The sequence below is a fragment of the Salminus brasiliensis genome, chromosome 18 (assembly GCF_030463535.1).
Source record: "Salminus brasiliensis chromosome 18, fSalBra1.hap2, whole genome shotgun sequence".
NCBI lineage: Eukaryota > Metazoa > Chordata > Actinopteri > Characiformes > Bryconidae > Salminus > Salminus brasiliensis.
This window is the reverse complement of record NC_132895.1, coordinates 9,584,324-9,611,286: the sequence shown is the minus strand read 5'-3', so window position 1 is coordinate 9,611,286 and position 26,963 is coordinate 9,584,324. Positions and strand designations below refer to the sequence as shown.

The 26,963-nt window shown below is 42.3% G+C and overlaps 1 protein-coding gene across 6 annotated transcripts in view; it reads left to right on the top strand.

The window, feature by feature from the left end:
- Positions 1-26,963, top strand: part of celf4 (CUGBP, Elav-like family member 4) — a 111,680-nt gene that overhangs the window by 5,862 nt on the left and 78,855 nt on the right. For all 6 annotated transcript variants that reach the window (XM_072662040.1, XM_072662037.1, XM_072662036.1 and 3 more), the window contains exon 2: positions 25,358-25,440. In XM_072662040.1, the coding sequence (XP_072518141.1) occupies positions 25,358-25,440 (83 nt within the window). The remainder of the gene's footprint in view (positions 1-25,357; positions 25,441-26,963) is intronic.

Sequence of the window (26,963 nt, the reverse complement as noted above, 5' to 3'; positions counted from 1 at the left end):
CCGAAGCGGATGCGGGTTTAAGGGGGTGATGCCTCCATTCTCCAGCAATTTCACTCCGGCAGCTCTGTGTGACTCAGCAGTGCTAATAGAGTCCATTTGTACTGGTCACCAGCAGCTGCAGGGAACGCTGAGGAGGGCTCCGTCACGTCTTCCAGCTTGGGTCCCTTTTAGTGCAGGCCAGCCCAGCCCAGTACTGTCTCCACTGAGCATAGTTGGAACAGCAGCCCTCTGCAGCCTTTGCAAGGTTTCTAACCGTTTCTAAGCGTTTGCTTAATAAATGTGAAAACTCATCTACTCATTCAATTTTTCAAAAATGCTTCTTTCAAGAGGCATCCATTAAAAGATTCTTGAAGGAACCACATCTGGCTTTGAAGAACATTTTCGGCACTTTTTTTTTTGAATGACCTCAGGGTAAACTTCATCGGTCTGAGCTTCATCAGGTCAAGATTGTTTAGATGAAACTTCATCTGTCTGATCCTCATCAGCCTGAGCCTCATCAGCTTGCTTCATCTTCATCTGCCTTCATTAGCCTGAGCCCCATTAACATGAACTTCATGAGTAAAGGCTTTAAGAACCTAATTTTTATTCGTCTGAGCTTCGGCTGTGTAAGCAATATCAGCATGAGCTTCATCAGCCTGAACTTCATCAGTCCAAGCTTCCCCAAAATTAGCTTCATCTGTTAAAAATCAGCCTGAGCTCCATCAGCCTGAACGTTGTCAGCCTAAAGTCTCTCACCCTGACCTCCATCAGCCCACACTCTATCAGCATGAACTTTGTCAGCAACAGCTTCATGAGTCAGAACTTCATAAACCCTTCATAAAGCTCCATCAGCCTAAACTTCACTAAAATTAACTTTATTTCCTGAGCTTCTTCAGCCCACGTTCCATCCCCCTGAGCTTCCCCAGAGTCAGCTTCTTCAGTGCAGGCTTCCACAGCTTGAGCTTTAACTAACTGTGTCTCAGAACAGTGAAGCAAGGACATGTGGAGCATGAGACTCACATGGCATATGCTAGGTCTTTTTGATGAATATATAAGCCCCACAGATACACAGGGTCCAAACAAGCAAATTGTTGAAAAATGCAACAGAGAGAATGCTTTAGACCGGGGCGATGCATTATTAAGGATGAATATCACAGGGCAAAAAAATTCTGTTGGATTAGCCCCTGTGTTTCTGTGCTGTTCTGCTGTAATAACGTTCGTTAGGGGCAGGATTTTCGCAGAGACAGTTGGTCGTCCTTGCTGGAGAGAGAGAGAGAGAGAGAGAGAGAGAGAGAAGCAGAAGGGAGGCTTGGGTGTTTTTCTCTCCTGTGGCTTGGTGTTAATTCAGCTCGCGTTTCTGGCCACACGATTTCACTCCTCTTGCATCATCCGCGCACACAGCGTTTCTCTTTTTTTCTCTTGCTTTTTTTTTTTTTTTTTTTTTGCTGGGTTCGGATCTGCCCTTCCCCTCCGGCCCAACCAAATTCCTCCCTTCTCCCCTCACTCACTTTCTCTCTCTCTCTCTCTCTCTCTCTCTCTCTCTCTCTCTCTCTCTCTCTCTCTTCTTTTCACTCTTTCTCTCTCTCTCAATCTTTCTTTCTCACTTTTTCATCCCCACTTGGGACACTTCAGTAGCCTTCCCCCCTCCCATCCACCTCTGTTCCTCTGTTCCACTGCTGATGCCACATGATCAATGCGGAGCATTTTGTTTACGCGGGAGGCAACATGTGTCACGGCGGAGGTCGCGCCTGGCCACGGTGCTCCCTCCTACCTGCCTCTTGATATGAAGCGCCGCAGAGCAGCAAAGATAAATAAGCGGGACGCTGCTAACACATATGTAAATATGCGGGCGGCGGAGGGAGCTCATTTTTCAGCAGGACAGTGGGGAAGGTGGCAGCCCAGCTATTGTCCATTATTATTGGAGGGGACTGCCACAGGGGTCGGCCATCAGGAGGAGAGACAGTTACTCACCCTGAGCGATGACTAGGCAATGGCGCAGACGGGGGGACAGGGGAGGAAAAGAGACAAAGGAAGGGGGAGGGTGATGCCCATTTGCTTGTCAACCAACCCCCCCAAAGTTTGACTTTGAAACTGATGAAGAAACACGTCCATATATCTGAGCACCCAGTTGTTATAAACAGAAAAAAATATTCAAATATTTTCAGCTTAATTAGCTTTGAAACACTTAGCATTGTCTGAGCGGCCGTTGTTTACTGCACTGAACAAAGAAGCATATTCTGTTTATTTAATAACTCTATTTATTCAAGCTTTTCTATCAATGCAGAACCCTTTAAAAGTTAATAAATCAAACAAATAAGTCATTTAAATAGCCTCATTTAGCATTTTCTGAGGGGAGGATTAACAGTGAGCAGAGAAAATACAATACAGCCCAACAATTGCCAAACAAATGTTCTACCTAATGCAGACGGGTTGAGCAACTGTTTCCTAGCTCAAACACGCTTGGTTCAAGTCGTCTGTTAATTGCCAAGTTTAGTGGGTGTGCTTTAGCCCACTGTGCTGGACACTGGTCCTCCAGGACCGGAATTGAAGAACCTCGCTTAACATTATGTGGAAGTTCATTAAGCTTTAAAGGGCTCTTCAGACTCACGCATCTCATTTATAAAAGTGGTTCTTTAAAGCACCGGCTCTCAAACCTGTCCTGGGGGACCCCTATACAATCCACATTTTTGCTCTCCATCTCTATGTGTTGTAAGTTGTGTTGTGTAGAAAATATCTAGACCATAAGGGGATCCTTGAGGACATGTCTGGGTGCTACGGTTTTGAAGACAAGTGCATTGAAATGGTTCTTTAGGGAAGTGGTTCTCACAACAGTTCTCAGAGACGCCTAAATGGTCTAGATTTTTGCAACTAGGGAGAAATGTGGAACATCTTGAGATCCATGAGGACCTCCAGATTGAACCACTGTTTAGGGAACCAAAACTGGTTCTTATTTGGCATTACTCCACATACTTTTTCTGCACACATATTAATGACCACAACTATGTTGTTTTCCAGTTTATAGGAACCACATAGCAGCCAACCTGGGATACCACATCTACCATCTAGCAACATCATAGCAAGTACAAAGCAGTACCATAGCAAGCACCTGGCAACCATCTGGGATACCATATCAACAACCTAACAACACCAGCAACACTAGCAACACTATAGTAACCACCTAGCTACTACCTAGCAACCACATAGCAACCATCTAGCATACAGTTTCAACCTACACTAAATGGACAAAAGTTCTGGGACACCTGCTCTTATATTGTTTCTTATGGAATCAAGGGTATTTACAAGAGTTCATCCTAATTTTGTAGGTGTAACTGTCTAGATGTTGGATCATATTTTGGAGCATGTCATCTATACAGCACCCCACCTCATCCCCAACTCTCCAACTTTGCACCACCATTCCAATGAACACCATTTCACTGCTTCACAGCTCAATGCAGGAGGCCTTTACCCCCTCTAGCCCACGCATGGCGTTAGGCATTGTGCTAATAGTTCCATGTTTATCTGCTCCATAAAGTCCTATTCTTTTTGCAATACTTCTCCACAGGGACTAGACAAGCTCTGTGCATCTGCATTTGCACATCTGTGTCAGCAATGGGCACAACTTAAAGAGGTTGAATGCATTCATTAGAAGGGGTGTCCACAAACATTTGGACATATAGTGTAACCACTTAAGCTGTGCAGAGTTTCCTTCAGGACATCCACTTCTCTAGTTAATTCAATATTTTTTACTCCATGTCTGTTTTAGAGTGTAAGGTCACACAGTATGTAACCCTCCAAAACTGTACCTTCACAATTGTGTTCAAAAGATGTATAAAAGCAAAAATGACATAGAGATGTTTCTATTTTTTTTTTTTACCTGGACTGCAGTGATGTGCCAATGTAACACCATGCAACACTAGTCTGGAAGAATTCGCTCATGCTGTCGGGACAGAAGGCCCTTATTAAATTCCACAACCCAGGAGCAGCGGCTGAACTGGGTCAGAGCGAAACCTCCCCTTCTTCCCTCCGAGTGCCGACCTGGAAGCACTTTCAAAAAAGCAATTCCCATTTTTGCGCTACAAGGATTGCACGCCGAGGTGCAACACCTAATCCGGCACCTCCCGCTATCCGCTAAAGCCCTTTCAGGAAATTGCTATCGCTCTCTGTTGAACAAGCAGCCGTGTTCGTCACGTCGGACCGTGCAGACGTAGCACTGGAAGCTAATTAGAACCGACTAACAGGAGCGAAGTGGGAGAACGACGAGGAAGTGATGTCATACAGTACTTGTAGTGCCATGGGGATGTAGGTATTTTTTTTTTATCTGCCTCATGTCAGATTTGCTGTGAAACTCCAAAAGTATGCAAATGCTCCGTACTGCAGAAATCCACACGGCTCCTGCAGGGCTTCCGAAAATCCTTTCACTGAAAGATTTATGTTTTACTTTGCAGCCATGTTGTGTTCTCATATATTTAAAATAGAACGGGGGTAGAAAAGCAAAGCCAGACTAACCTGCGCTTTAAAAGTTCTAGCACTTCCTGCTCTGAAGATATAAGGAGCCTAGAGGCCTTTATGCCTCCCTCAGCCTGACCGTGCATCACTGCTGGATCACCATTTTGATTCAAATGTCTAAAAGCTCAGCCCTGTAGTGACAAGAGCTCTTTAGAGAAATAAATAGGTTCTGTTTTCAGAGCAGTTGCATCATCTAAGTGCTATTGTGGTGCGTGTTAAATATTGAAGTGGCTGAGGCGTGGGGGGGAGGAGGGGGTGTTGGGGGGAGCTGTGGAGTGCGATGAGGAGATGAGCTGTCAGTGTGTGTACAATACAAAGAGAGAGAGAGAGCACTGTCCGTCAACCACGCTTGGCCTTGTTTCAGATACCTATTTGGACAGCATACAGTTTTTGATGTAATTGACTAGAATGCGCCCACCAATATGAAATTCAGTGGTTTGGGCAAGAGGCTTCGATCTTGGCCTAAAGCTGTCATGGATGTTTGCTGTTGTGAGTTGATTTGACAGCCTGCTCTAATGTAACACGCTTGTTTAGGAACTTTTAGGCTTGCGATATGCTGAAGCAACTTAGAGTTGACCATTGAGTAGAGCGCTGTTTGATAGACTTAACCTTCTCAGTAGCTCCCAAAGAGACTACCAAAATATCCAGCTCTTAAAGGGATGTACAACCCATATTCCTGATTCTAACCTATCCATGAGAATTTTCCTCTAACGAAGGTTACTAGTGTTTATAGTCATGGCCGTGTGATATATCTGCTAGAGAATCAGCTAGCAGTCTGTCTGGAAGTGTCTAAACCTATATGCTTTGTTTTTGCTTTCAGTAAGCAGCATTGCCTTCTCAGAAGACAGTATGTTTCTACTTGCACAAACACGTTTTATTTCCTCCACATTTCCGAGAAAAAAATGTTCTCTAAAAATGTTACAGCCCTCTGGACCATGAGAGAGAGAGGGAGAGAGAGAGAAGCAAAGAAAGAGTGAGTTCAAAGTAGTTCTTGCTCGACCGTCTTGTGATGATCTTTGTGCTACAACACTTTAGGGAAAAAAGCCCCCGATCATTTTCATTTGGAGGACTTTAAGGCAGACCATGTTTTAATTACTCTTTGGTGGAGAGGATGGGAGGTAACAGGGGAGGCTTTTAGAGCAGAGTGACCGGAGCTGCGGTAAAGATAATCGGCTTTGTGGAATTTTTTATTGTTCAGTGGTGGTCGGCAAATGGACCCCTGGTCTACAGTATGGGCATATGAACGCACACACACACACACAGATTTGTTTTAATACAATGTCAGGACATGGTGTTCTACATAGTGTATATCTCTCTCTCTCTCTCTATATATATATATATATATATATATATATATATATATATATATATATACATTCACTGACCAGCCATGACATTAGTACCTAATGTGTATGTAGTTTAATATTACGTAGGTCTCACCACAACAGATCCAGCCATTCGAGGCATAGACTCCACAAAACATCTGAAGGCACCCTGTGGTATCTGGCTACTACATTGTTAAGTGCTGTAAGTTGAGAGGTGGGGAATCTATGAATCGCATCAAGGAGCCTTAGGTGCCCATGACCCTGTTGCCCTGTTGTGGAGATGTTTTGACCCAGTAATCTAACCATAACAGATTGGTTCTTGTCAAAGTGGCTCAGACTCTCATGCTTCATCATTTTTCCTGGTTTTAACACGTCACCTTTAGGACCTGACCGTTCACTTGCTGCCTAATATTACCACCCCTTGATAACTGCCACTATAGATGAACATAATCACTGTATATATATAGTAGAAAATGTTCCTTATCTGAGCAGTAAGTTATTATTAATATTAGAAGAAATACACATAATATTAATAGACAAAGTTGTGGTTCATTAATACATCTGCAGAGTTCTCCTCATGGTAGTCTACTATTATTTATAGTGATCATCCAACACCTGGTTAGGTAGTAAATCAGGGCTTAATGATGGTAAATCAGGTGAGCTGCTGCTGCTGCTGCTGGAACTGAACACATCCAGGCTGTGCTGGCTGGACTGGGGAGCATCCAGGAGAAACCTGGAACCAAGCTCTGTTCTTCAGACTAGCTCACAATATCTCACCTACTTTCTTCAGAAGGAGAAACTCATGTTCCTTTTTACTGCATTTATTGCATTTGCCTGCATCTGTTCCACTGGCATCTGGAGTTTTTACAGTAAAAACTCTCTTACTGCAGAGAAAAATGGCCTTAAATAATGTGCAACACATAGATATTGATTGGATATTGTAGTTTAGCCATGTTTCTTCCGCTTGTTCTGCAAAGTCAGAACATATTGGTCTAAAAAATGTATCCTTGCGCACTTCATCAGTATTGTTCCACATGGAGCAGGAAGTTACTACTGCGCTGAATGCATGTGGCGTAAGGAGTGGATGTTTGCCAGGCCAGCGCACATGTTAGATTTACACCAGCGCTGAGTGGCATTTGGAGCTACCACCTCTCTCATGGATCAATGCGGTATGGTTCAGAGAGAGTCCACGGACTACTCAGAGAGCCATTCTACTTTTAACACGTAGACTCACCGCGCCTACGGCTTTATTCACGAATCCAACCTGTGCTCGAGTGTTTTCACATGAACCTGAGTGTAAACATCAGTTTGACATGAATAAAAAATGTTGCATCAGAACAGTTCTTTCTTAAAAAAAATGAAATAAAATAAATGTGTTCATTCATGTGCAACAAACTGATACATCCAAAGCATACAAATCCAAACCAGCAGCAGTGCCTTATATTGCATTGTATAGTCTTTACTGAAATTAATGAATTGAATTGAAGTTAATAAAATGCCTGTTAGTCAGGTTTTGTTATCGTTGCTTTGTTATGCATGAGATTAACATAAAATACTATAATATTTCTGGAGATGGTTTAGCACTTCAAATAAAATAAAAAAAATCAGCTAGAATAAATACTTTTAATGATAAAACACAAAGCAGAATTTTAGTTTATATGATTAGAAACATATTTTTACATTACATCAAACCTGTATTTCTGTTAATCTACATCTTCTTCAGACCAACTTCTGTCCTGGTCCAATTTTACAGTGTAGTTACATTATATTTACTCTATATTCTGGTTGGACAGGTTTGAGTTTCTGTACATTTAATACATTTACGACATAAGCATGACATATTATAAAGGATGTTTCTTTTCTTTCTACAAAACATGACTGGATTAAGTTTTTGTCAAATAAAATAGTTGTTTTTTACTTAAAAACAGATTTACTATTGAGTGAAATTTTAGAATATGATCTTTCAATAGAATCCCCCTTTATTTCAATGACAAAGAATTTATCACAATGTCATCTATACAGTTTAAAATGCTTTCTACTTCTTTTTAATCCATTCAACCTGAAGAAACTGACTTAATGTAGTAACAAGCAGTTTCCAGCAGAATTTTAGTATTATGTAATCAAAAATAATATTTTGCATGATTTTGCATTTAACCATCAGAAGCACTTCATATCAACTTCTGTCCTGGTCTTTTTTAGTGTGGTTATATATTGAATTTAATTTACATTAAGTTTGCTTTCAGGAATGACAGGTTTGAGGCTGTACATTTGCAATATTTACAACCATTTTACAGTGTAAACAGTGATAAATAAGTATGTAATGTGAATCAATGTAATATATATCAAGGCAACGTTAAAAACTTTTTCTAGGTATATTTCAATTAGGTATTAATCTTAATAACGGCATAATGTAAAGGATATTTTTTTTTCTTTCTACGAAACCCAATTACATATATTAAATAAAATATGATGATGTTCATAGAATATGCCTTCTACTTAAAACACAGTCATTTAGTATTGATTGAAAGTTTGTGTTTTAAGTAGAAATTAAATGAAAGAAAATACTCAAATACTCAATGAGAAATAATTCATATATATATATATATATATATATATATATATATATATATATATATATATATATATATATATGTATATAAAGGGCCTCTTTTTCTTTTTCATGGTACCACCAGTGTATGGAAGTTGCTTGTGTTGGGTGTGATGTATCTCAGAGCCAGTATGTGTGTGTGTGTGTGTGTGTGTGTGTGTGTGTGTGTTTTTGTGCTTTGGATGAATAAGTAAGGGCTAGAGCGAGGTGTCGCAGGGTTGCCTGCATATGGTAATGTAGCATTGTGCTCGGCTGCATGGTTGAGTTTTCATTATGCATTGTGTGATATATAGCTGGGTAGAGGCTAATCAGATCCGTACAGGCAGGCAGGCAGGCAGGCAGGCAGTTGGAGAGGTGTGTGTGTATGTGTGTGTGTGTGTGTGTGTGTGAGGTTGTGTTGGACAGGGTGCACTTCATCAGCAGCGTGGAACAGGCCGAGTAAATAGAGAAGGGGATGATATCGGCTCACTGAGAAACAAGGAGCTGGGTGAATATAAGAGCATGCATGTGTGTATGCGGATGCTCTTATTGCCACCAAATATCCTTATTAACATGGAAAAGCGTGAACATGTGGCTGTTGTGGGGATATGCTGCTGGTTTTATTGGGCCTGTTACTAAGTAATCAGAGCTTTTTTTAGCAAAGCCACACTGTAAAAATTACATATCTTAAATGTTAATTAACATGTGTTCCATGTTACTTCCAGTCATCGTACTGCTCAAAGATAGTGGTAGAGCTGTTTACAACTAGTTTCAATATTAATTAAATAATTGATAATTAAAAAATTAAATGAACAATAACCAATAATACATATGTTTGTTTTATATAAAAAAACAGACTCACAAAGATGAGTATCTGAGCTATCTACTCTACTATTTTAATGAATAATCCTGTAATTGATTAACCGCTTAACGAGGCTCCTTTTTAATGCACTAAAGTGAACAATAACAAATAAAAATTCTAAATATGTATTCCACATTATTGGTAATTGAGTTATCTATGACTACTTATTACAGTAAATCATTAAGTAATCAGGAATTTAAAAAAAAATACTTAATAAACAACAAAACATACTTTTTTTTTTAAATATTCCAAAATATGTAATTATACAGTTACACAGAGTCATCTACCAACTGTTTTTACAACTAATCGGGTAATTGATTAATTACATAGTTGAGGATTTTATAAAATGGATTCAAGTGAGCAATAACAAACTACAGTTTTTTAAATATTCCAAAATGAATATTATGTGTATGTAATTCCACAAGTATATTGGTAATTGGCTTGTCTGCTTAGTAGTTTCACAAGTAATCATGAAGTTAATTAAACAGTTGAGGCTTTAAAAAAATGGACACAGGTGAACAATAACAAACCATACATGTTTTTAAACCATTAATGTACTTTAAAATTAATAATTTAGGTACCAACTATTCAACTATTTTCACAATTAATCAGGTAAAAAGTTATTTTTAAAGAAAATCTGACTTAACTGAACAATATCAAACAATACATTGTTGTGTTTTTACACAATGATATACTAGTAACTGAGCTGACTGCAAAATATTTTCACAATTATTTGGCTTCTTTTTTAACTGATTAATCAAAGCTCTTTTTTGTGCTCAAGTATTTGTGTAATAAATGAACTCAGCTGAAAAATGACTCAAAAACAGCCCATAGAAGATAATTATACGACAAACAGTTTAAAAAGCAGAGTAAAAGAGTGTGAATGTGTGTGTGCGTGTGTGTGTGTGTACGCCTACCCTGTTCTTATCATTAGATATATATTTACACGCCAAAGAAGCCAGATGAGGAGTCCGCAGCCTGAAGCCCATTTGCATACACACGGACTGGCATGAATCTGAAACAGTAAACCATTATGAGATTATAATTAGCTTGATGTCTATTGAAACAGTGCATTTGTTATTCATAGGGGACTGAGAATTTTAATGGAAGCATTGTCATCAAATAAATCCTCATTAGTGATTTTTCCTCACTTAGTGCGGAATGCAAATAGGATTTTAATGTCGGAATATTTATTGGATTGAGAGCTATTGGAGTTAAGCAAGCCAGATCTCAACCAGAAGCATCGAGAGGCATAACTCAGCAACGTTTTGGCCAAGTGCTCTAAACGTCATTTTTTTCCTGAAGCACACCCCCGTAGCACTGGGGGTGAGCCGGCTGCTAGGACAGGGTTCCTTTTAAATAAATAGGGCTGGAAAATGCAGGCCTGCTCTGAGAAGACGAAATGTTTGTTATCTGGGGTGTTTTCAGCGTATTGCTTGAGGAATCCAGACTAAAGAGAGCACAGAGACTTGTAGGTAAGGTCAGCTCACTTTTAATCTCCTCCATATTCTCCTCATAAAGCTCATAACACTGATAGAGACTCGTTCGGAGTCAATTTAGCCCGTCTCTCCTCCACAACCTCTGCTTTAGTGTTTTATCTCATGCCATAAATTAAAAATGCATCGGGTTGACTTGTAAAAGGGAGGTGGGAGGGTTTTCGGGCCCTTTTGGAAGCAAAGGCCCAGTTAGATTGGGAGAAAATGTGCAGGGAGAGCTATGAATAAGTCATGGCGAAGTTTTGGAGGAGAGACAGGGTCAAGACCGCTCGGAAATTCGATCGCGCCGGACTGAGGGAACTTTTAGGGGGGACCTTGCACTGTTCTTTGTGGAGGCCGAGCACTGAGGCTGAAAGTGTAGCACTGCTGCTTTCAAACAGTGGGGCGTTTGCCGCCGGAGAAAGCCAGTTCATATTTCATGCTGTGATGTGCATTAACCCCTTAATGCAGAGGAGTTTAGTCTTTTAATAACAGGACATCTCAGTGCTGTCGTGTACATTTACACAGATACGTCCTCAGTGATCTGAACTCCATTCTGAATGTGTATACACACTCCCAGAAACGATTGCAGTGCATCTAACAACAAAGGCACTGTGGTGTTTCCTTATAATTAATAATTTAATTCTTGCAGACTTGCAACATATTGCAGATGCTGCGTTAAGGTAGGCTGGGGTTAATGTCTAGGCTGAAAGAGTAGTGCTGCTTCTTTCAAACTGTGAAGCGTTTGCCGCCGGAGAAAGCCAATTCATATTTCATGCTGCTATGTGTCTTAAACCTGCACTGAGAATGATGCCTTGAAAGCCAGGAGCTGCTGGAGGAGCCACTGTGTCCAAAAAAAAAGTACAGCATAACATTTGCTGGGGAGGCCTTGATTTGTGAAAAGGACGACAGAGAGAGAGAGAGAGAGAGAGAGAGAGAGAGAGAGAGAGAGAGAGAGAGAGAGAGGGACAGAAGTAATGGAGGAAAAGAGACTTATAGATAGAAATATGGGAGAGAAACAGAGAGAGAGAGAGAGAGAGAGACAGAGAAAAGAGAGACATGTATAGACAGACAGTGAGCAATAGACACAGAGAGAGAGAGTGGAAAAAAGAGGAAACAGAGATGAATGAGAAACAGAAAAATAAAAGAAAAATAGAGGAAGCGAGAGAGAGAGAGAGAGAGAGAGAGAGAGAGAGAGAGAGAGAGAGAGAGAAGATACAGAGAGGAAGACATGGAAACAGAGAGAGCGAAATAAATAGAGAGAAAGGGAAAATGAAAAAAGGGGATGAACAGACAGACAGATAGACAGGGGAAAAGAGAGAGAGAGAGAGAGAGAGAGAGAGAGAGAGAGAGAGAGAGAGAGAGAGAGAAGAGATTAAAAGAGAGAGAGAGAGAGAGACAACAACAGGGAAAGAGAAAGATAGAGACTGAAAGAAGAGAGAAAGAAAGATAACAGAGAAAAAAGAGATGCACGAGAGATAGAGAGAGAAAGACAGGGATTGAAAGTGAGAAAAAGGAAAAAGAACGAGGAAGAGGAAGAGAGAAAAGACAATCAGAGAGATAGACATGTACAGACATACAAAAAGAGAGAGAGATTGAATATGAGACAGAAAGATAGACAGAGAGAGACAGACTCAGAGAGAGACAGAGGGAGAGTAGGGGAGTCCCAGAGACAGATGCCACCCTCTCGGCCGATTGACGGCTTTTGGCCGGTTTCCACCTTCAGCTCTGACCTCTCTGTCCTCTGCAGTAATTTATTGGTGACGTTTTTAAAGATTTAAGCACTGTTTCGTGGCTATCGTGGCCCCGGACTCAAAATGACCTTCCGGTGCAGTGGGGTAGGGACAGGCCCGGGGAAAAAGAGCCCACCTGCATGAGTTCAGCCCTGTGGACAGCTTCTGTAGCAGGGAGAGGTGTGTGTGCTTTTGCGTATGTTTTCCTTTAAGCTCCACAGGGAGGTCTGATTAATTAACAGGCTGTTTGTTTAAAGGATGTGGGTATATTTAAAATCTCTCTCTCTCTCTCTCTCTCTCTCTCTCTCTCTCTCTCTCTTTCTCTCTCTTTATGTGACTTTCCCGGCACCAGAGAAAGTTTTGGTTCGAAAACAGAACGAGGGAGTTGCTGAAGAATAAATTAGTGGAAGAGCGAGTGGCAGGATCTAGAGGAGAGAGAGAGTGAGAGAATGGAGTTATAGCTTCTCTCAGATTTTGGCTCTGTGGCCGGTGGGCTCAGCTGGGCCTGGTTCTAACTGGTTTGTGCTGTATGTGTGTGTGTGTGTGTGTGTGTGTGTATCATGTCTGAAGCAGCAGGGCATGATCAAGAGGGAGCTTCTCCAGCACATTATCACTCATTTGCAATTTAATGGCCTCGGAGATTCCAGGCTAACCCCAGCCGCCTGTCCCCTGCATGCCAGAGCCTATTAGCACAGGTTTTTAATCACAGCGCTGGGTCTCAGACCACAGCCCCCCCACCAGTAGCCCCCATTCTACCTCCACTGACCGTTCTCTGGGCCCTGGTCTCCACTAGACCAAGACTGGAGGGTGGCACTGCGGCCTTCGTCAGGGCCTAATGATGAACAGTGGCGTCTAACCACCTTGGAGACAGTCGGCCTGAGCGCACGACGCAGAGGTCCACTTAAAGGGTCCTTATGCTGGCAAATGTCCTGCCTTCCTGTTTTCATATATATATGCTATATGGAATCATTTAGACTTCTCATTTTTGAAGCCACTTTTATGTATTGTGATGTCACAAAGGCCAACAATATTTTGTGACATCACAAAAATCAAGGGTTTCAAAACAAACCTTTTTAGCTGAGTTTTAACTAAAAAATATAGGCTGTTGTGAAGGATAAGGATTCATTATTCTGCTAGTTCAGCTAGTTTCTATATATGTGCTGTACAGAGAAATCCAGCTGGTTATTGTGCTTGTTTTGGAATCCACACTTTTTGTGATGTCAGAAAAACCTTTGTGACATCAGAAATATCAAGGCTTAACTCAGCTAAAATATAGCTACAAAGTGGCTGTTATTAGCTGAGTTTCCACATGGGCTGTTGTGAAGGATAATGATTCATTGCTGCGCTTGTTTTTGAAAAACGGCACTTTTATGACTATACAAAAAAACAAGGAATTCGAAAGTAACTGTTTTTGTGTCTTAGTTTCCATGCATGAACCGTATGAAACCTATAGATTGGTTATTGTGCCAAACCAGCTTAACTTCTACATGGACTGTGTGAGCCATAGAGATTGTTTTGGTTGTTGTGCTTGTTTACAATCCATTTCTATTGTGATGTCACAAAGGCCAGAACGTCTGTGACATCACAAAAGACAAGACAAGGTATTCAAAACACTACAAAACATATTTGTACTGTATGGAGCAAACTGATTGGTTACTGTGCTCATTTTTTTCATTCCACTTCAATCATGATGTCACAAAGGCTCTTGTGACATCACAAACAACAGTGAGGGATTAAAAATGAGACACTATATATGTGCTATACTAAGCATACATATTGTTTATCGCGCTTGTTTTGAATTCAGTGGTTTTGTGAACTCGTGTACAACAGTGTTTCTGGTACATAAATCCACAAACACGTCATAAGTGGACCTTAGGGGAAAAGAAAAAAATGACCCCTTTACAGATGGCAAAGCGATGGCAACTATTACCACTAATACCCCGCTCTCTGCAGTGTCCCTAACCTGGGCGTAATGGTCCGGTAATGATGTCCCCTGCTGTGGGTAACAAAGGCGGCAGCGCTGTTGAGCTAATGCAGCTAGCTCTGGAGAGCCAAGGTCCTTCTGGTATTGGTCAGCTGATCAAAAGGCACAAATGATTGGCCAAATTGTTTTCTGATGGAGACTGAAGGCTGAAGTTAGTTGCTTTCTGATTGTCCAACGATTTGATGATGTGTTTGGAATGGAGACATTAAACCAGTTTTGTTGTCCTACTTACACCGAGCGAAAGAGAGAAAGAGCACGAGAGAGAGATGTAGGCAGTCATAGCACTGCAGCTGGTCTGCCAAAGGGATAAATATTAACAATTATGAGGACTGTGGAAATACTCTCCAGCGAGAGAGGCTCCTCAGCCTGAACAGTTTAGCTTTGCCCTCCTTTTACGCCAGAGAAACATGAGTATCAGCATGCAGCAGCCGAAAGGCCCCCTCGCAGTGTGTGCGTGTGTGTGTGTGTGTGTGTGTATTCGCATGTGTGTTAGAGCAACCCTAATGCTGTATGTCTCCCGTAGAGAGAGGCTGATGTCCTCTCTGGTGTCTGTTGATCTCTCCAGCATTAGCAGAGGCACACAAACTCACACACACACACACATTGGAAAGGCTTGCAAAGTGTGTGTTTGATAAAGTGTTGACTGTTTACAAATCCTATTACGTCTGTTTCGTGTGTCCTTGGAGTTGATTGCCGGTCCATGTTAGCTTTAGCAAACGTCTTAATTGCGTTAAATGGGGGGAAAAGCTGGCAGATTAGAAGCCATTAATGAGTGTTGTGTGTGCAAGCGTATTCCCCGGATGGCGCTTTTGTTCGTTCAGCGGGGGAAGAGTGCGTGTGTGTGTGTGTGTGTGTTGCCATCACCTTGAAACTCAAAAGCACCGGAGAAACAGGTCATTGTGTCTCCACTGAAAAGAGGTACACCCTGTTCACTCCATCTCTCTCCTTCACTTTCTCTCTTTCCCTCCCCCTTCTCTCTCGCTCTCTTTCCCATCCCTCTCTTACTCTTTCTCTCTCTTCTTTCTCTGTCTGTTCCCTTACTCTTCCCCTCTCTCTCTTTCTTGCTGTCTCACTGTCTCCTTTTTCTCTTCCATTCTCTTCCTCTTCCATTCTCTCTCTCTCTCTCTCTCTCTCTCTCTCTCTCTCTCTCTCTCTCTCTCTCTCTCTCTCTCTCTCGCTTTCTCATTCACTCACTGTCTCTCTCTCCCTCCCCTCGCCAATCCGAGCAGCAGATAAGCCCACTCGGGGAGAGTTTAGAGGACTCTCCATCTGTGTATAAATAGCTTCAGGATGAATTATTGAGGGACCCTTTGGTTGCTAATAATCCCTCAGGACCCATCGGGCGACGACACAAAAGATGGAGGGAAAACAATTAGGTGGAGGTTTCTCCTGAGGAGGACAGGGCCGGAGGGAGGGGGAAGGAGGGCAAATGGATGGAGGGAGGGAGAGAAGGAGGGAGGGAAGGAGGGAGGAGGGAGGAGGGAGGAGATGCCTGCAGAAGGCCCTCACAGACTCCTGGTCTTGGCTAATAAAGCCAATTAGGCTCGCGGAATCAATGGGCCCTAGAACGGAAGCCTAATGATTCATGTCTCCACTGCGAACGTCCCGTCCCTTTCTGTCCTGTCCAGGCCGGGCAGAAGGACGAGAGGACAGCGGGGGGACAGTGGTGGGGAAGAGCAGCGGAATATTAAGGAGATGTTTGTGTCTGCTGAAAGTCTAGTGGCAGCAGAAGGACAACACGGCGAGGGCAGGAGGTGCAGACAGACAGGCAGGTCACCCTGTCACAGACTCAATTAGCTCCAGCATGCCACTGTTCCCCTACCGTCCTATCTCTGCACACGAGGCCCCGGCTGATACATTGCTTGGCCAGTAAAAATGGACCAGATTTGGATAGGGCCTGATGAAAATTTGTGGCATATACCGACACCCATTTCCAGTATGTCCAGTATGTCTCACTGAATTGCCATATTTAGATACCATATTGCCAGTAAGGACAATTCCAATGGCCTGTGACTGACAGGGGCCCTGTCATGTATGAATTTAGTATTTTGGTAGAACTGTTCTGGGGCCCAGTGCAATATCGATTCATTGAGGCACAAAATCCCTGGCAGCGCCCCTGAGTGGCAATGCTTTTGTCAATATTGATAATACTGTGGATGATCAATAGCAGCTAATATTATTGTAATTTTATATATACATATATTGCTTCTTATGTCAGATGCCATGGCAACAAACTTCACCTTAACTTCTAATAAACATGTCTGATGTACCAAAAAGCAATGTGCTACAAATGTGAGTCAGCAGTGGTTGTTATGTTATGTTTTTGGCTGTGTAGGAGCAGTTTTAGCTATGTTTGCAACACTATATGTCCAAATGTGTGGGGACACCTCTTCTAAGGAATTCATTCAGCTACTTCAAGTTGCATCCATTGCTAAGTTAGATGGGCGGACACACACAGCTGTACTCTTTGTAGAGAAGTATCGTCAGTAGAACAGGACTCTCTGGAGCAGATAAACATGAACCTATTGGCACTGTGTATAGCTGTTCAGCAGTGGAACTGTGTTCTCTGGAATGATGGCAATCGATCCAATATCTTTGGAATTAATTGGGGAATTGGGGATGAGGTGGAGCGGTGATCATCCAATGTACTAACCTCAAACACTTGTCGTTGAATGTTAACAGCAATGTAAGTAAGCCTTTCCTGCACAGTAGAGACAGTTACACCAGCAAAAAAAATTTAAATACCTTTATGAAGGTATGAATGAATAAGCAAGTGTCCTAATACTTTTGTCTATATAAAATGTGTACATTTGTATTTAGTCCTGGCTGAAAGACAATACCAAATTTAATGGATTAAACTTATTTTTAAATCCACTCCCATTTTTCCCACATTTTTCTAATGATAAATATCTGCTTTGTGTTATTTTAACCATGATAGTGGTTGTTTTATGTTGATTAATGAGCAGAGCAATCAAACTCCTGTCATATAGTTAAGCTGGGGTGCCTTTTATTGGTTGTAGCCAAGTGGCATTCCTACATGTGATCAAAGAAGATACTAAATATCAGTCCATTATTGGTGAAGTTTTAGAAACAATAGATAAGCAGGTGTCCCAGTACTTTTGTCGAAATTTGTACATATTTTATCCATGATGGTGGTTTGAAGTCCTGTCATATAGTTAAGCTGGGGGTATCATTTATTGGTTGTAGTCGAGTGTCACCCCTATATGTGACCGAAAAATATGCTAATTATCAGTCAATAATTGGTGATATTTTAAGCAAAAATCTAGGATGTCGGTATTAACACACGTTATCTGTCTGTGGGTATTTAAACTACAGGTCCAGTAGCTGTTAGTCATGTGGCCGCTTGATTACACACCACATTCCTAATCACTTCACAATGTCTTTTCACTCACTAGTGCAGCTGGTACACATTGTGAAAACACTGAGACAACAGCTTTCTCCCTCTCCCTTCCCCTTGCCACCACACACACACACACACACACACACACACACAAACACAGACACACACATTCCATTTTTGTTCCAACAGTGCTACGGGAATATTTGGTGCACCCAAGGCATTTCTTGGCCTCTATTATTGTAACCTTCGATTATTGTATTTCAGCACTTGGCAGACCCCTTTATCCTCAGTACTTTCGGTGCAGCTTGCATTTCACCCTACGAGGCTGGCTGCTAATTGAATGTCTACTTATGAGTACTGGATGACTGTCCTTACTATCGTCTGTCTAGAAGGTGACATGCTGTAACTTTAATGGTAAAGGACCAGTTAAATTAAGGACATGGTATGTGTGTGTGTGTGTGTGTGTGTGTGTGTGTGTGTGTGTGTGTTTGTGGCATTTAAGTGTGAGGAACAAAGAGAAGCTATTGCAAAAGATACAGTTGGCTGGCTCCATGTGACACTGATCAGCTATAACATTAAAGAATCCACAACTCCTGTGCTACCAAAACAGCTCATTAAGGCATGACCTCCATATGACCTTTAAGCATTTGACCATAGTCTGCACCAAAGAATCCATGGTCTCCCAGCAGCAACTTTGCCCTGAGCATTACACAGTCTCTGCCGGCATGACTTTGTCTCATGGGGCATTCTGCTGATATCTCTTCCCCAGCACCTGATCATCCATATGATTCTTCAGACCCACCACCTTCTTCCATTGCTCCATGGTGACACTGATTCACAGATTGTCCTTCTTTGGAGCACTTTTGGTAGGTATTGACTGATGTTTTGGAGATGTTTTGACCCAGTCGTCTAGCCATCACAATTTTGGTTCTTGTCAGAGTGGCTCAGACTATTATGCTTGCCCATTTCCCCCTGCTTTTAACACATCATCGCCTTCATGATCTTATTGTTCACTTACTGCCTAATATATCCTTTAAATAATTTGACATGTGCACATCTGACATGGCACTTTTTACTATGCTATATATACACACATACAGTAAATCATATAATATACACTATATGTCCAAATGCTTGTAGACACCCCTTCTGATGAAAGCGTTTAGCTACTTTAAGTAGTGCCCATTGTTGGCACAGATGTGCCAATGCACACACACGCACAGCTTGTCTAGTCCCTGTAGAGAGGCACTGCCAATAGAATAGGAATCTCTGGAGCAGATAAACATGAAGCTATTGGCACCATGCCTAATGCCAGGCATGGGCTACAGTGGTATAAAGCACTGCACTAAGTGCTGTGGAGCAGTGGAACAGTGTTCTGTGGAATGAGGGATGGTGTTCCATTAAATTCCTTTGGGATGAGTTAGGGGCTTGAGGATGGGGTGGGGTGGTCTTCCCTGGACAGTAGAGACAGTTACTACAACAAAAGCAGAAAAAAACTATTTTTAATACCCTTGATTTCAGAAAGAATGATGAATGAGCAGGTGTCCAAATACTTTTGTCCATATAGTGAATGTACTTTTGTTTTTAGGCCTGGCTGAAATAAAAATACTAATTTAAAGAGATTAAACTTTTTTTCTGTTATATTTTTATAACTATTGGTGGTGGTTGTTGTATGTTGTGTGTTTATAAATGTATGTGTGTGTGTGTGTGTGTGTGTGTGTGTGTGTGTATGTAATGGCAGTTTAATCGAAGAGGATGGAGTTGTCTGCAGGCGATTCAATGAATCCTGCCTGTTTTTAAATGTAGTGATTTTATGTGTGTGTGTGTGTGTGTGTGTGTGTGTGTGTGTGTGTGTTTGTGTGTGTATATTTATACTCATAGTTCTCAGTAAGCCGGGGGTGGAGGAGGACAGTGCTGTAATGATGCATGTTCTACTCCATTGATTCAGTGGCTGTGCTCCGCGCTAAATCCTTCACATGCGGCACATTAGAGCCAGGCCTTTTTCCTCCTCTGCCAATCGATTAGCACGACTTACAGCCTGCGCTGCTCTGCTCCTCTGGAGGCCCTGGAGATGGCATGTGTTATCTGGAAAGAGAGAGAGAGAGCGTGTGTATGTATTGTGTGCATGGATGTGTGTGTGTGTGTGTGTGTGTGTGTCTGTATGTGTGCCTGTGTATGTGTATGTGAGGAATGGGAGGGGGAGGAACACCACCAAATGCCATTTCAAGGTTTCAGTTCCCCAACAGCAGCGGCTGAGGGGCCTGAGGCGTGGAGGTGTGTGTATGTGTGTGTAGGCCTGGTATTATACTCCATTAGAAATGCATCTACCATCTTTTCTCTAATATTCACCCACACTTCCATTCCATTTCGCTGGAATAATATCACTCAAGGAGAGGACTCATTAGTCCCAGAAACAGCTCCTGAATATTTAAGGCCTATTTTATTCAATCAGAAAAAAAGAAAGAAAAAAGCCTGACGTGGTCTCGGCACAGTAATTGAAGATTTCTTTGCACCCCACCTCTCTCTCTCTCTCTCTCTCTCTCGCTCTCTTTCTTTTTCACTTTCTTTCTCCTTTCTCTCTCTCTCTCTCACTCTCTCTTAGTCTCTCTCACTCAAATTACTCTCTGAGCTCATATTGCACTCTTCAAAGTGCGTTTTTATTTAATCAGGAGTTTACTGCTTCCAATTAAATATTTGAAGGAGATGTGGAGGGGAGGGGTTTGGGGTGGAGGGGGTGTGCAGGAGTATTTCAGAAGACCTTGAAGACTCAGGCCGTAGAGGACGGTGTATTTAAATTACCCATAGCCGGAGGGGGACGAGGAGGGGAGAGAAGGTTAGGGGGGAGTTTTTGCCTCGGGTCTTTGTTAGAAAAGTTCGTCAGAGCAGCGCAACAGCAGAGCAACCTGCGAGCGCTCAGACGCACACAGAAGGCAGTAAAACGTCCGATCAGCAGTTATTGATTTTCACAGGACAACACGAAGCCGCCTCAGCCAGTCAACTCTTGTGGTCAGCAGCCTGTTGCTTGTGTACATGTTGCATAAGGGTGTTGCATACACTGCTCTCGGGCCAGCTGTGACTTGTGTAGTTGTATAATAGTCAAATCTTAACAAAGTGTTTTTAAAGGGCTAATGTTGTAGAAAAGCAGCCTCCTTTACTCACTTTCCATACTGCAAAAACCTTGCATCTCCATTTTTCACTTTCTGATGTCATTTAAATCCTGAGCGGTTGAACTTTTAGTTCAGGAGGTCACAGGTTCAAATCCCACTATCACTTTTTGACATAATGTGAATTTGCCAGTTTTGTACATTGTGTCCACATTTTATGATGATCGGAACCAACCCAATCCAAGAAATGTTCCGAAATGACTCGGAATGAAGTCTTTTCGCATTGACTTCCATTGAAAGTTGCCATTTTTTAGGTACAAGGTGTTTGAGTGACAGCGATGATTCCTAAGTTTAAGGGGGTTTCAAATCGTACAGTGTCATTCACTCCTTTTGCTGTAGTTGTGAAACCAGGCATTTACAATACAGTACACAGGATATCCACCAGTGCAGCCTGTTCTGTGGAGGCTTTAAGGAGTGGTTCAGCCCAGACTGCTGTTTTGAATGAGGCACAATACTGTGCAACCAGCAAAGAGGTCATTTACATACTTCTGTCTTAAAAGCACAGAGAGAAAGAGAGGTAAAAACATGGCCAAGCTTTAAAACGATATACCTGAAGACTCTGGAGGAGCGTGCAAAAAAATACAGTACAGTGTGATGGCAGCAATAATGTAAGTAATTTAAGTAAGTAGTTTCCTTAAATAATAATAGAAGTTGCAACATCTGGATACACTCGTATATCCTGCCGTGCATGGAAGGCGCAACTAGACTCTCTGTCTCTGTCTATGCCCCTCCGTGCCACACCATTCCCTCTACTTTCTAGCATGGCTTGGCAATGACGGAGACTTCCTTCTCCATATCACAGTCAGTGGAGCTTCAACATGATTTTGAAGCTCTTTTTTAGGCAAGATTGCTACATAATGTTGCTTTAATATAAAAATGAGCTCAGGCGACCACGGTTCATTTGCAGAGCCATTATTAAATCTCTTGGCCTATCTAAAAAAGGTGCTCTGCATTTTGAAAACACCGTCCTTGAGGCTTCAAGGCAAAACTTTCTCTATAAGAGTATTCCAAGCTCCTCAGTTCTTGATCAGCCTCATCATTTATGAAATCTTTTTTAGGGTATTGACTTTCTTTCTGAGCGGAAAGTGAAATATTTAATATCTCATTGGAAAAGTTCCTCTGTGTTCGGAAAGAATCAGAAGACGGGATCTGGAACGCTTTTATTTCTTTTTTGCTTTGAGGATTTTAAATTAAAAAGAAGTCAATAGAAACAAAAAGGCGGGATATCAAAGCTGAGATCAAAAGATATCTTTATATGAATCTCCTCGTTTACAGACACTGATAATAAGACTTTAGTTTGATTACATCTACATTTGTTCCCGTCTTCAAATACTTCAGCTGTTTGAATAGGAGTAGTGTACAGTGTTTGCAGTGGCAGCAGTACAGTGTATATAGTCTCTCTCTCTCTCTCTCTCTCTCTCTCTCTCTCACACACACTCTCTTTCTGCCTCTCCCTCTCTCTGTGTCTCCCTCGTTTTCTCACTCCCTTGTTGTTTCAGCGTGTGAGCGTGTGTGTGTGTATGTGTGTGTCCCTTAAGGGTGTCTGCAGCAGGTGAGATAAGAGGCGAGTGTAGGACACTAGGGGATAGTGTTCACAGAAGCTAGGTGATTTTATCTCTCCTTTCTCTCTCACACTCTCTCTCTCACTCTCTCTTTCTCTCTCTCCCTCTCTCTCTATGCCCCTGCGTGCCACACCATTCCCTCCACCTTCTCTTTCTTCATTCCTCTGTCGTTCTTTTCCACAAACCATTTACTCTAGCACTCTCGCTGGTATCTCTCCCCCTCCCTCTTGGCCCCTCCCGCCCTCCCTCGTTTCTATGCAATCTCTGCCTCTCTTGTCTCATCTGTCCTGTTTGTATGGCTACACAAACTCTCCCATCCTGATAAAGTTAATGCCTGTGCCAGGCGGAGTGGAGTAGAATTGCTTTTAGGGGAAGAACAAAAATAGGTACCCTGCTGTTTCAGCTCATCCGCATGTGTGTGTGTGTGTGTGTGTGTGTGTGTGTGTGTGTGTGTGTGTGTGTGAACATGTTTTTTTTACTCTTTATGGGGCAAAATGATAGAAAAACATGAACACTTTAACAGTGTGGAAACATCCGGCTTGTTCAAATGTGGCTTTTGAACATCGGCAGTGGTTTACTGTGGTCAAGGCCTGGTTTAAGTGCGCAGCTTGCACCTCCATGATCAGGAATTAGAAGCAAAATTATAGTTGAAATAATAATTAGAAAATTTGGATAGGAATTAGAACTAGTATCAGAAGCAGAATCTGAACCTGAATCTTAATCTGAATCTGAATCTGAATCTGAATCACAATTACAATTAGAATAGGAATTATAATCAGGGTCAGAATTATAATCAGAATTAGAATTTGAACTGGATTTAGAATAAGAACTATAATCAAATTCAAATTAGAACCAAAATTAGAAGCAGAATCTGAATCAGAATATCAGATCAGAATAAGAATCACAATAAGAATTAGAATCAAGGTCAGAATTAAAATCAGCATCACAATTACAATCAAAATTAAAACAGAATGATAAATAGAATTTCAATTAGATATTAGAACTAATATCAGGATCAGAATTGGAATAAGAATTAGAATTAGGGTTGCAATTACAATCAGAATCAGAATTACAAACTTAATTGTAGATCAGATAATCAGAATCAAAATTAGAATAAGAATTAAAATTATGATCTAGATTCAAATCTGAATGATAATCAGAATCAGATTTTTTTGACCAGTTATAGCACTGTGTTTTGGTGAGTGCACACACATTTACATGCTTATAATCTATCTCCCATCGTTCCCACTATTCTTCCAATCCATTCCACTGGAATAATATCACTCGAGGAGGACGACTTATTAAGACTGGCTTTAGATGTAGCACAGCATTATTCCGCTACAGTATTACACAACTGGTTGGAAAGGCCCTAAAAGATAGTTTTACAGGTGTGTGTGTGTGTGTGCGTGCACGTGTGGGTGTGTGTATGTGTGGGTGTGTGTGCATGGTGTTTGTGAAGCATGCGCACGTGTCCCGTGAGAGTGCTAGCATGTTCCGTAACATGACAGACCCTGGGAGGAGTCAGCCAAGCTGTCGCACTGAGCGCTCCCCAACGCTAATGAGTCAGAGTTAATTAAAAAAGCCAGGCATGGCTGGAGGAGACACACATGCACACACACACACACAGACACACACACAACACAACGGCTCAGCTGGGGTTAAAGACACATACAGTGGACAGTGAGGAGGAAAATGCTGAGTCATACTAAAGTCTCAGGGGGCTTTGTGTGAATGTGTGTGTGTGTGTATGTGCACGTGTGTGTGGGTGTCCCTTGTGTGTGTTTAGTATCCCTGTGGTGCTGGCGAGGCTCAGAGTAGACTGAGCCGTCTGGTCCCTCTGAAAGCTTTTCGTTTAATAGCTCCGAGCTTCCTTCTACCTCACCATACACCTTACTGGACTCTTACTGGATCCAGATTCTGAATTAGAATCAGAGCTGGAATTACAGTCAGAATGCTGAGATCAGAATTGGTCAGAAGAGAAAGAGAGATTTTTTCAACAAGGATCGAGAGAGAACGAGAGAGGGGTGAGGGGTGAGAGACATTTACACAGAGGAAGGAGAGAGTGAGAGACAGAAAGCCCCCAGCATTGAGCTGTGGAGCAGTGGAACTGTGTTCTCTGGAATGATGATGGTGGTGCTCCATCCAATACTTTTGGGGTGAGTTGGGGAGTTAGGGATGAGGTGGGGTGGTGAGCATCCATTCAGCATCCTGACCTCACTATAGCTCTTAACGCTGAATGCAATCAAATCCTCACAACAAAGCTGCATATAGTGTATTTAGAGAAGATTTGCAGTATTTAGGAGCGAGTGATCACACATGGGATTGTGCAAGCTCTACACACACACACACACACACAGTGTTGAAGTCACTGAGAGCCCATGATGACTCTAGTTCAAAGCATCTGAGACATCTGATGGCTTGTTGACTGCAGGCTTGTACTCTTGTCTTGTACCCTCCCCTTCTCCCATGATTCTTGGTCAGCTGTTTTGTTCTTTGCTCTTCATCCAGGTTCTTCTGTATATCCCCTTCTCTTTCAGAGGTGATGACCTCTTAATCTTAGGTTAATTATTAAATTATTGATCCTAATACAGAAACTATTATGAAGAGACGTTTAAGTATAAGCATTTTTGTGGTGTCCCACGGGGTTCTATTTTAGGGCCAATGTAACTTCCAAAACTTTGATCCTATTCTAGTCATAAGAGTAAAGAACTGAAGTTTGGGCCGGCATATAGAGTTTAAGGAGTTAATATTCACTAACGAATCTCTCTCTCTCTCTCTCTCTCTCTCTCTCTCTCTCTCTCTCTCTCTTTCTTTCTCAGGCTGTGCCTTCCTCACATACTGTGCCAGAGAGTCGGCGCTGAAAGCTCAGACTGCCCTCCACGAGCAGAAGACATTGCCTGGGGTAGGTCGGATCATTCTGCATCCACACACACACACACACACACACACAGACACACACATACACACCACACACACACACAGAGACATGCACACACAGAGAGAACAATGGTTCTTACAAAAATATATTAACACTTTCACACACAAAACCAAATACACATTACTAACACACACTGTAAGAAAACTAATCGCTCTCACATACACACTCTCTCTCGCTCTCTCCCCCCCCCCCCCCCCCCCCCTCTCTCTCTCTCTCTCTCTCTCTCTCTCCCCCTCTCTCTCTCTCTCTCTGATTTGGAGTTTTGCACTCAAGGGCAGCGACCACACAGCATCACTGTCCTATTTATAGTGTCTGTAAGTGTGTGCCATGCGCGTGCAAGCGGATGTGCACACATGAATGTCTGCAGGCGTGCATGTGTGTGTGTGTGTGTGTGTGTGTGCACGTGTGCATGTGTGTTTGTGTGTTTGTGTGTGTTTTGATGTGTCTCCGTCAGCTCTTGCTCAGTTTGGTTTGGTGTTGTGTTTTAATGACGCCTCCAGGGAGGCTGACAGTCGCCGTGTCGACCAGAATGCCTTTGATGCGAGTGATTATGACATCATAGATGTGGAGGAGAGAGAGAGAGAGTGCGAGAGCGAGAGAGCGCGTGCGAGAGAGAGAGAGAGAGAGAGAGAGAGAAAGGAGAACAGGAAAACAGAGAATAAGAAAGATGGGAACAGAGGGAGGCGGATAAAGAGGCAGAGGGAGAGAGAGATAGAAAAAGAGAGGTAGAGAGAGATGTGAGGGAAACAGAGAGAGGGAGAGTGACACACAGAGAGTCGTACACTCTTTTTGTCCTGAATCAGTGCAACACTCCGCCACACATCTGTGTGTCACACACTGCTGGAGATGAGTGTGTTTTTCCCTCCTCCATCTGATTGAGTGAGCGAGCATCAGCCTTTATGTGCTGTGGTGTTAATAGCTGTCGAGCTGACGTGTGAAGCGCGATAATCTATACACACTGCAAACCCACCGACTATTTCATCCATTATGAAGAAGCGCAGCCATGGAAATGTAGAGTCAGCCACTGCAAATGAATTTAATTGAAGTCACTACCCATCGCTATCGTTTAATAGGAATACTAATTAGCAATCAGAGCCGCGATGCAGGAGCCTGGGACTGTCTGTGTGTGTGTGTGTGTGTGTGTGTGTGTGTGTGTGTGTGTGTGTGTGTTTTGTGATGAATAGTAAATGCTAAGTAAACAAAACAAACTTCATGGGACAGACCTAAATGTTAAACAAACCTTGACGAGAGAGAGAGAGAGAGAGAGAGAGAGAGAGAGAGATGTTTACAATGAGGAACAGAGAAGATGTGGACCAAAAAAAAAAAAGAGAGAGAAGGGGGGAAGACTGAGGCAGAGAGAGAGAGAGAGAGAGAGAGAGAGAGAGAGAGAGAGAGAGAGAGGTGAAATACATTTACACAGAGGAAGAGAGATGCAAGAAAGAGTGAGAGAGGGAGAGAGTGAGAAGGAGAGAGAGAGAGATTTGCAA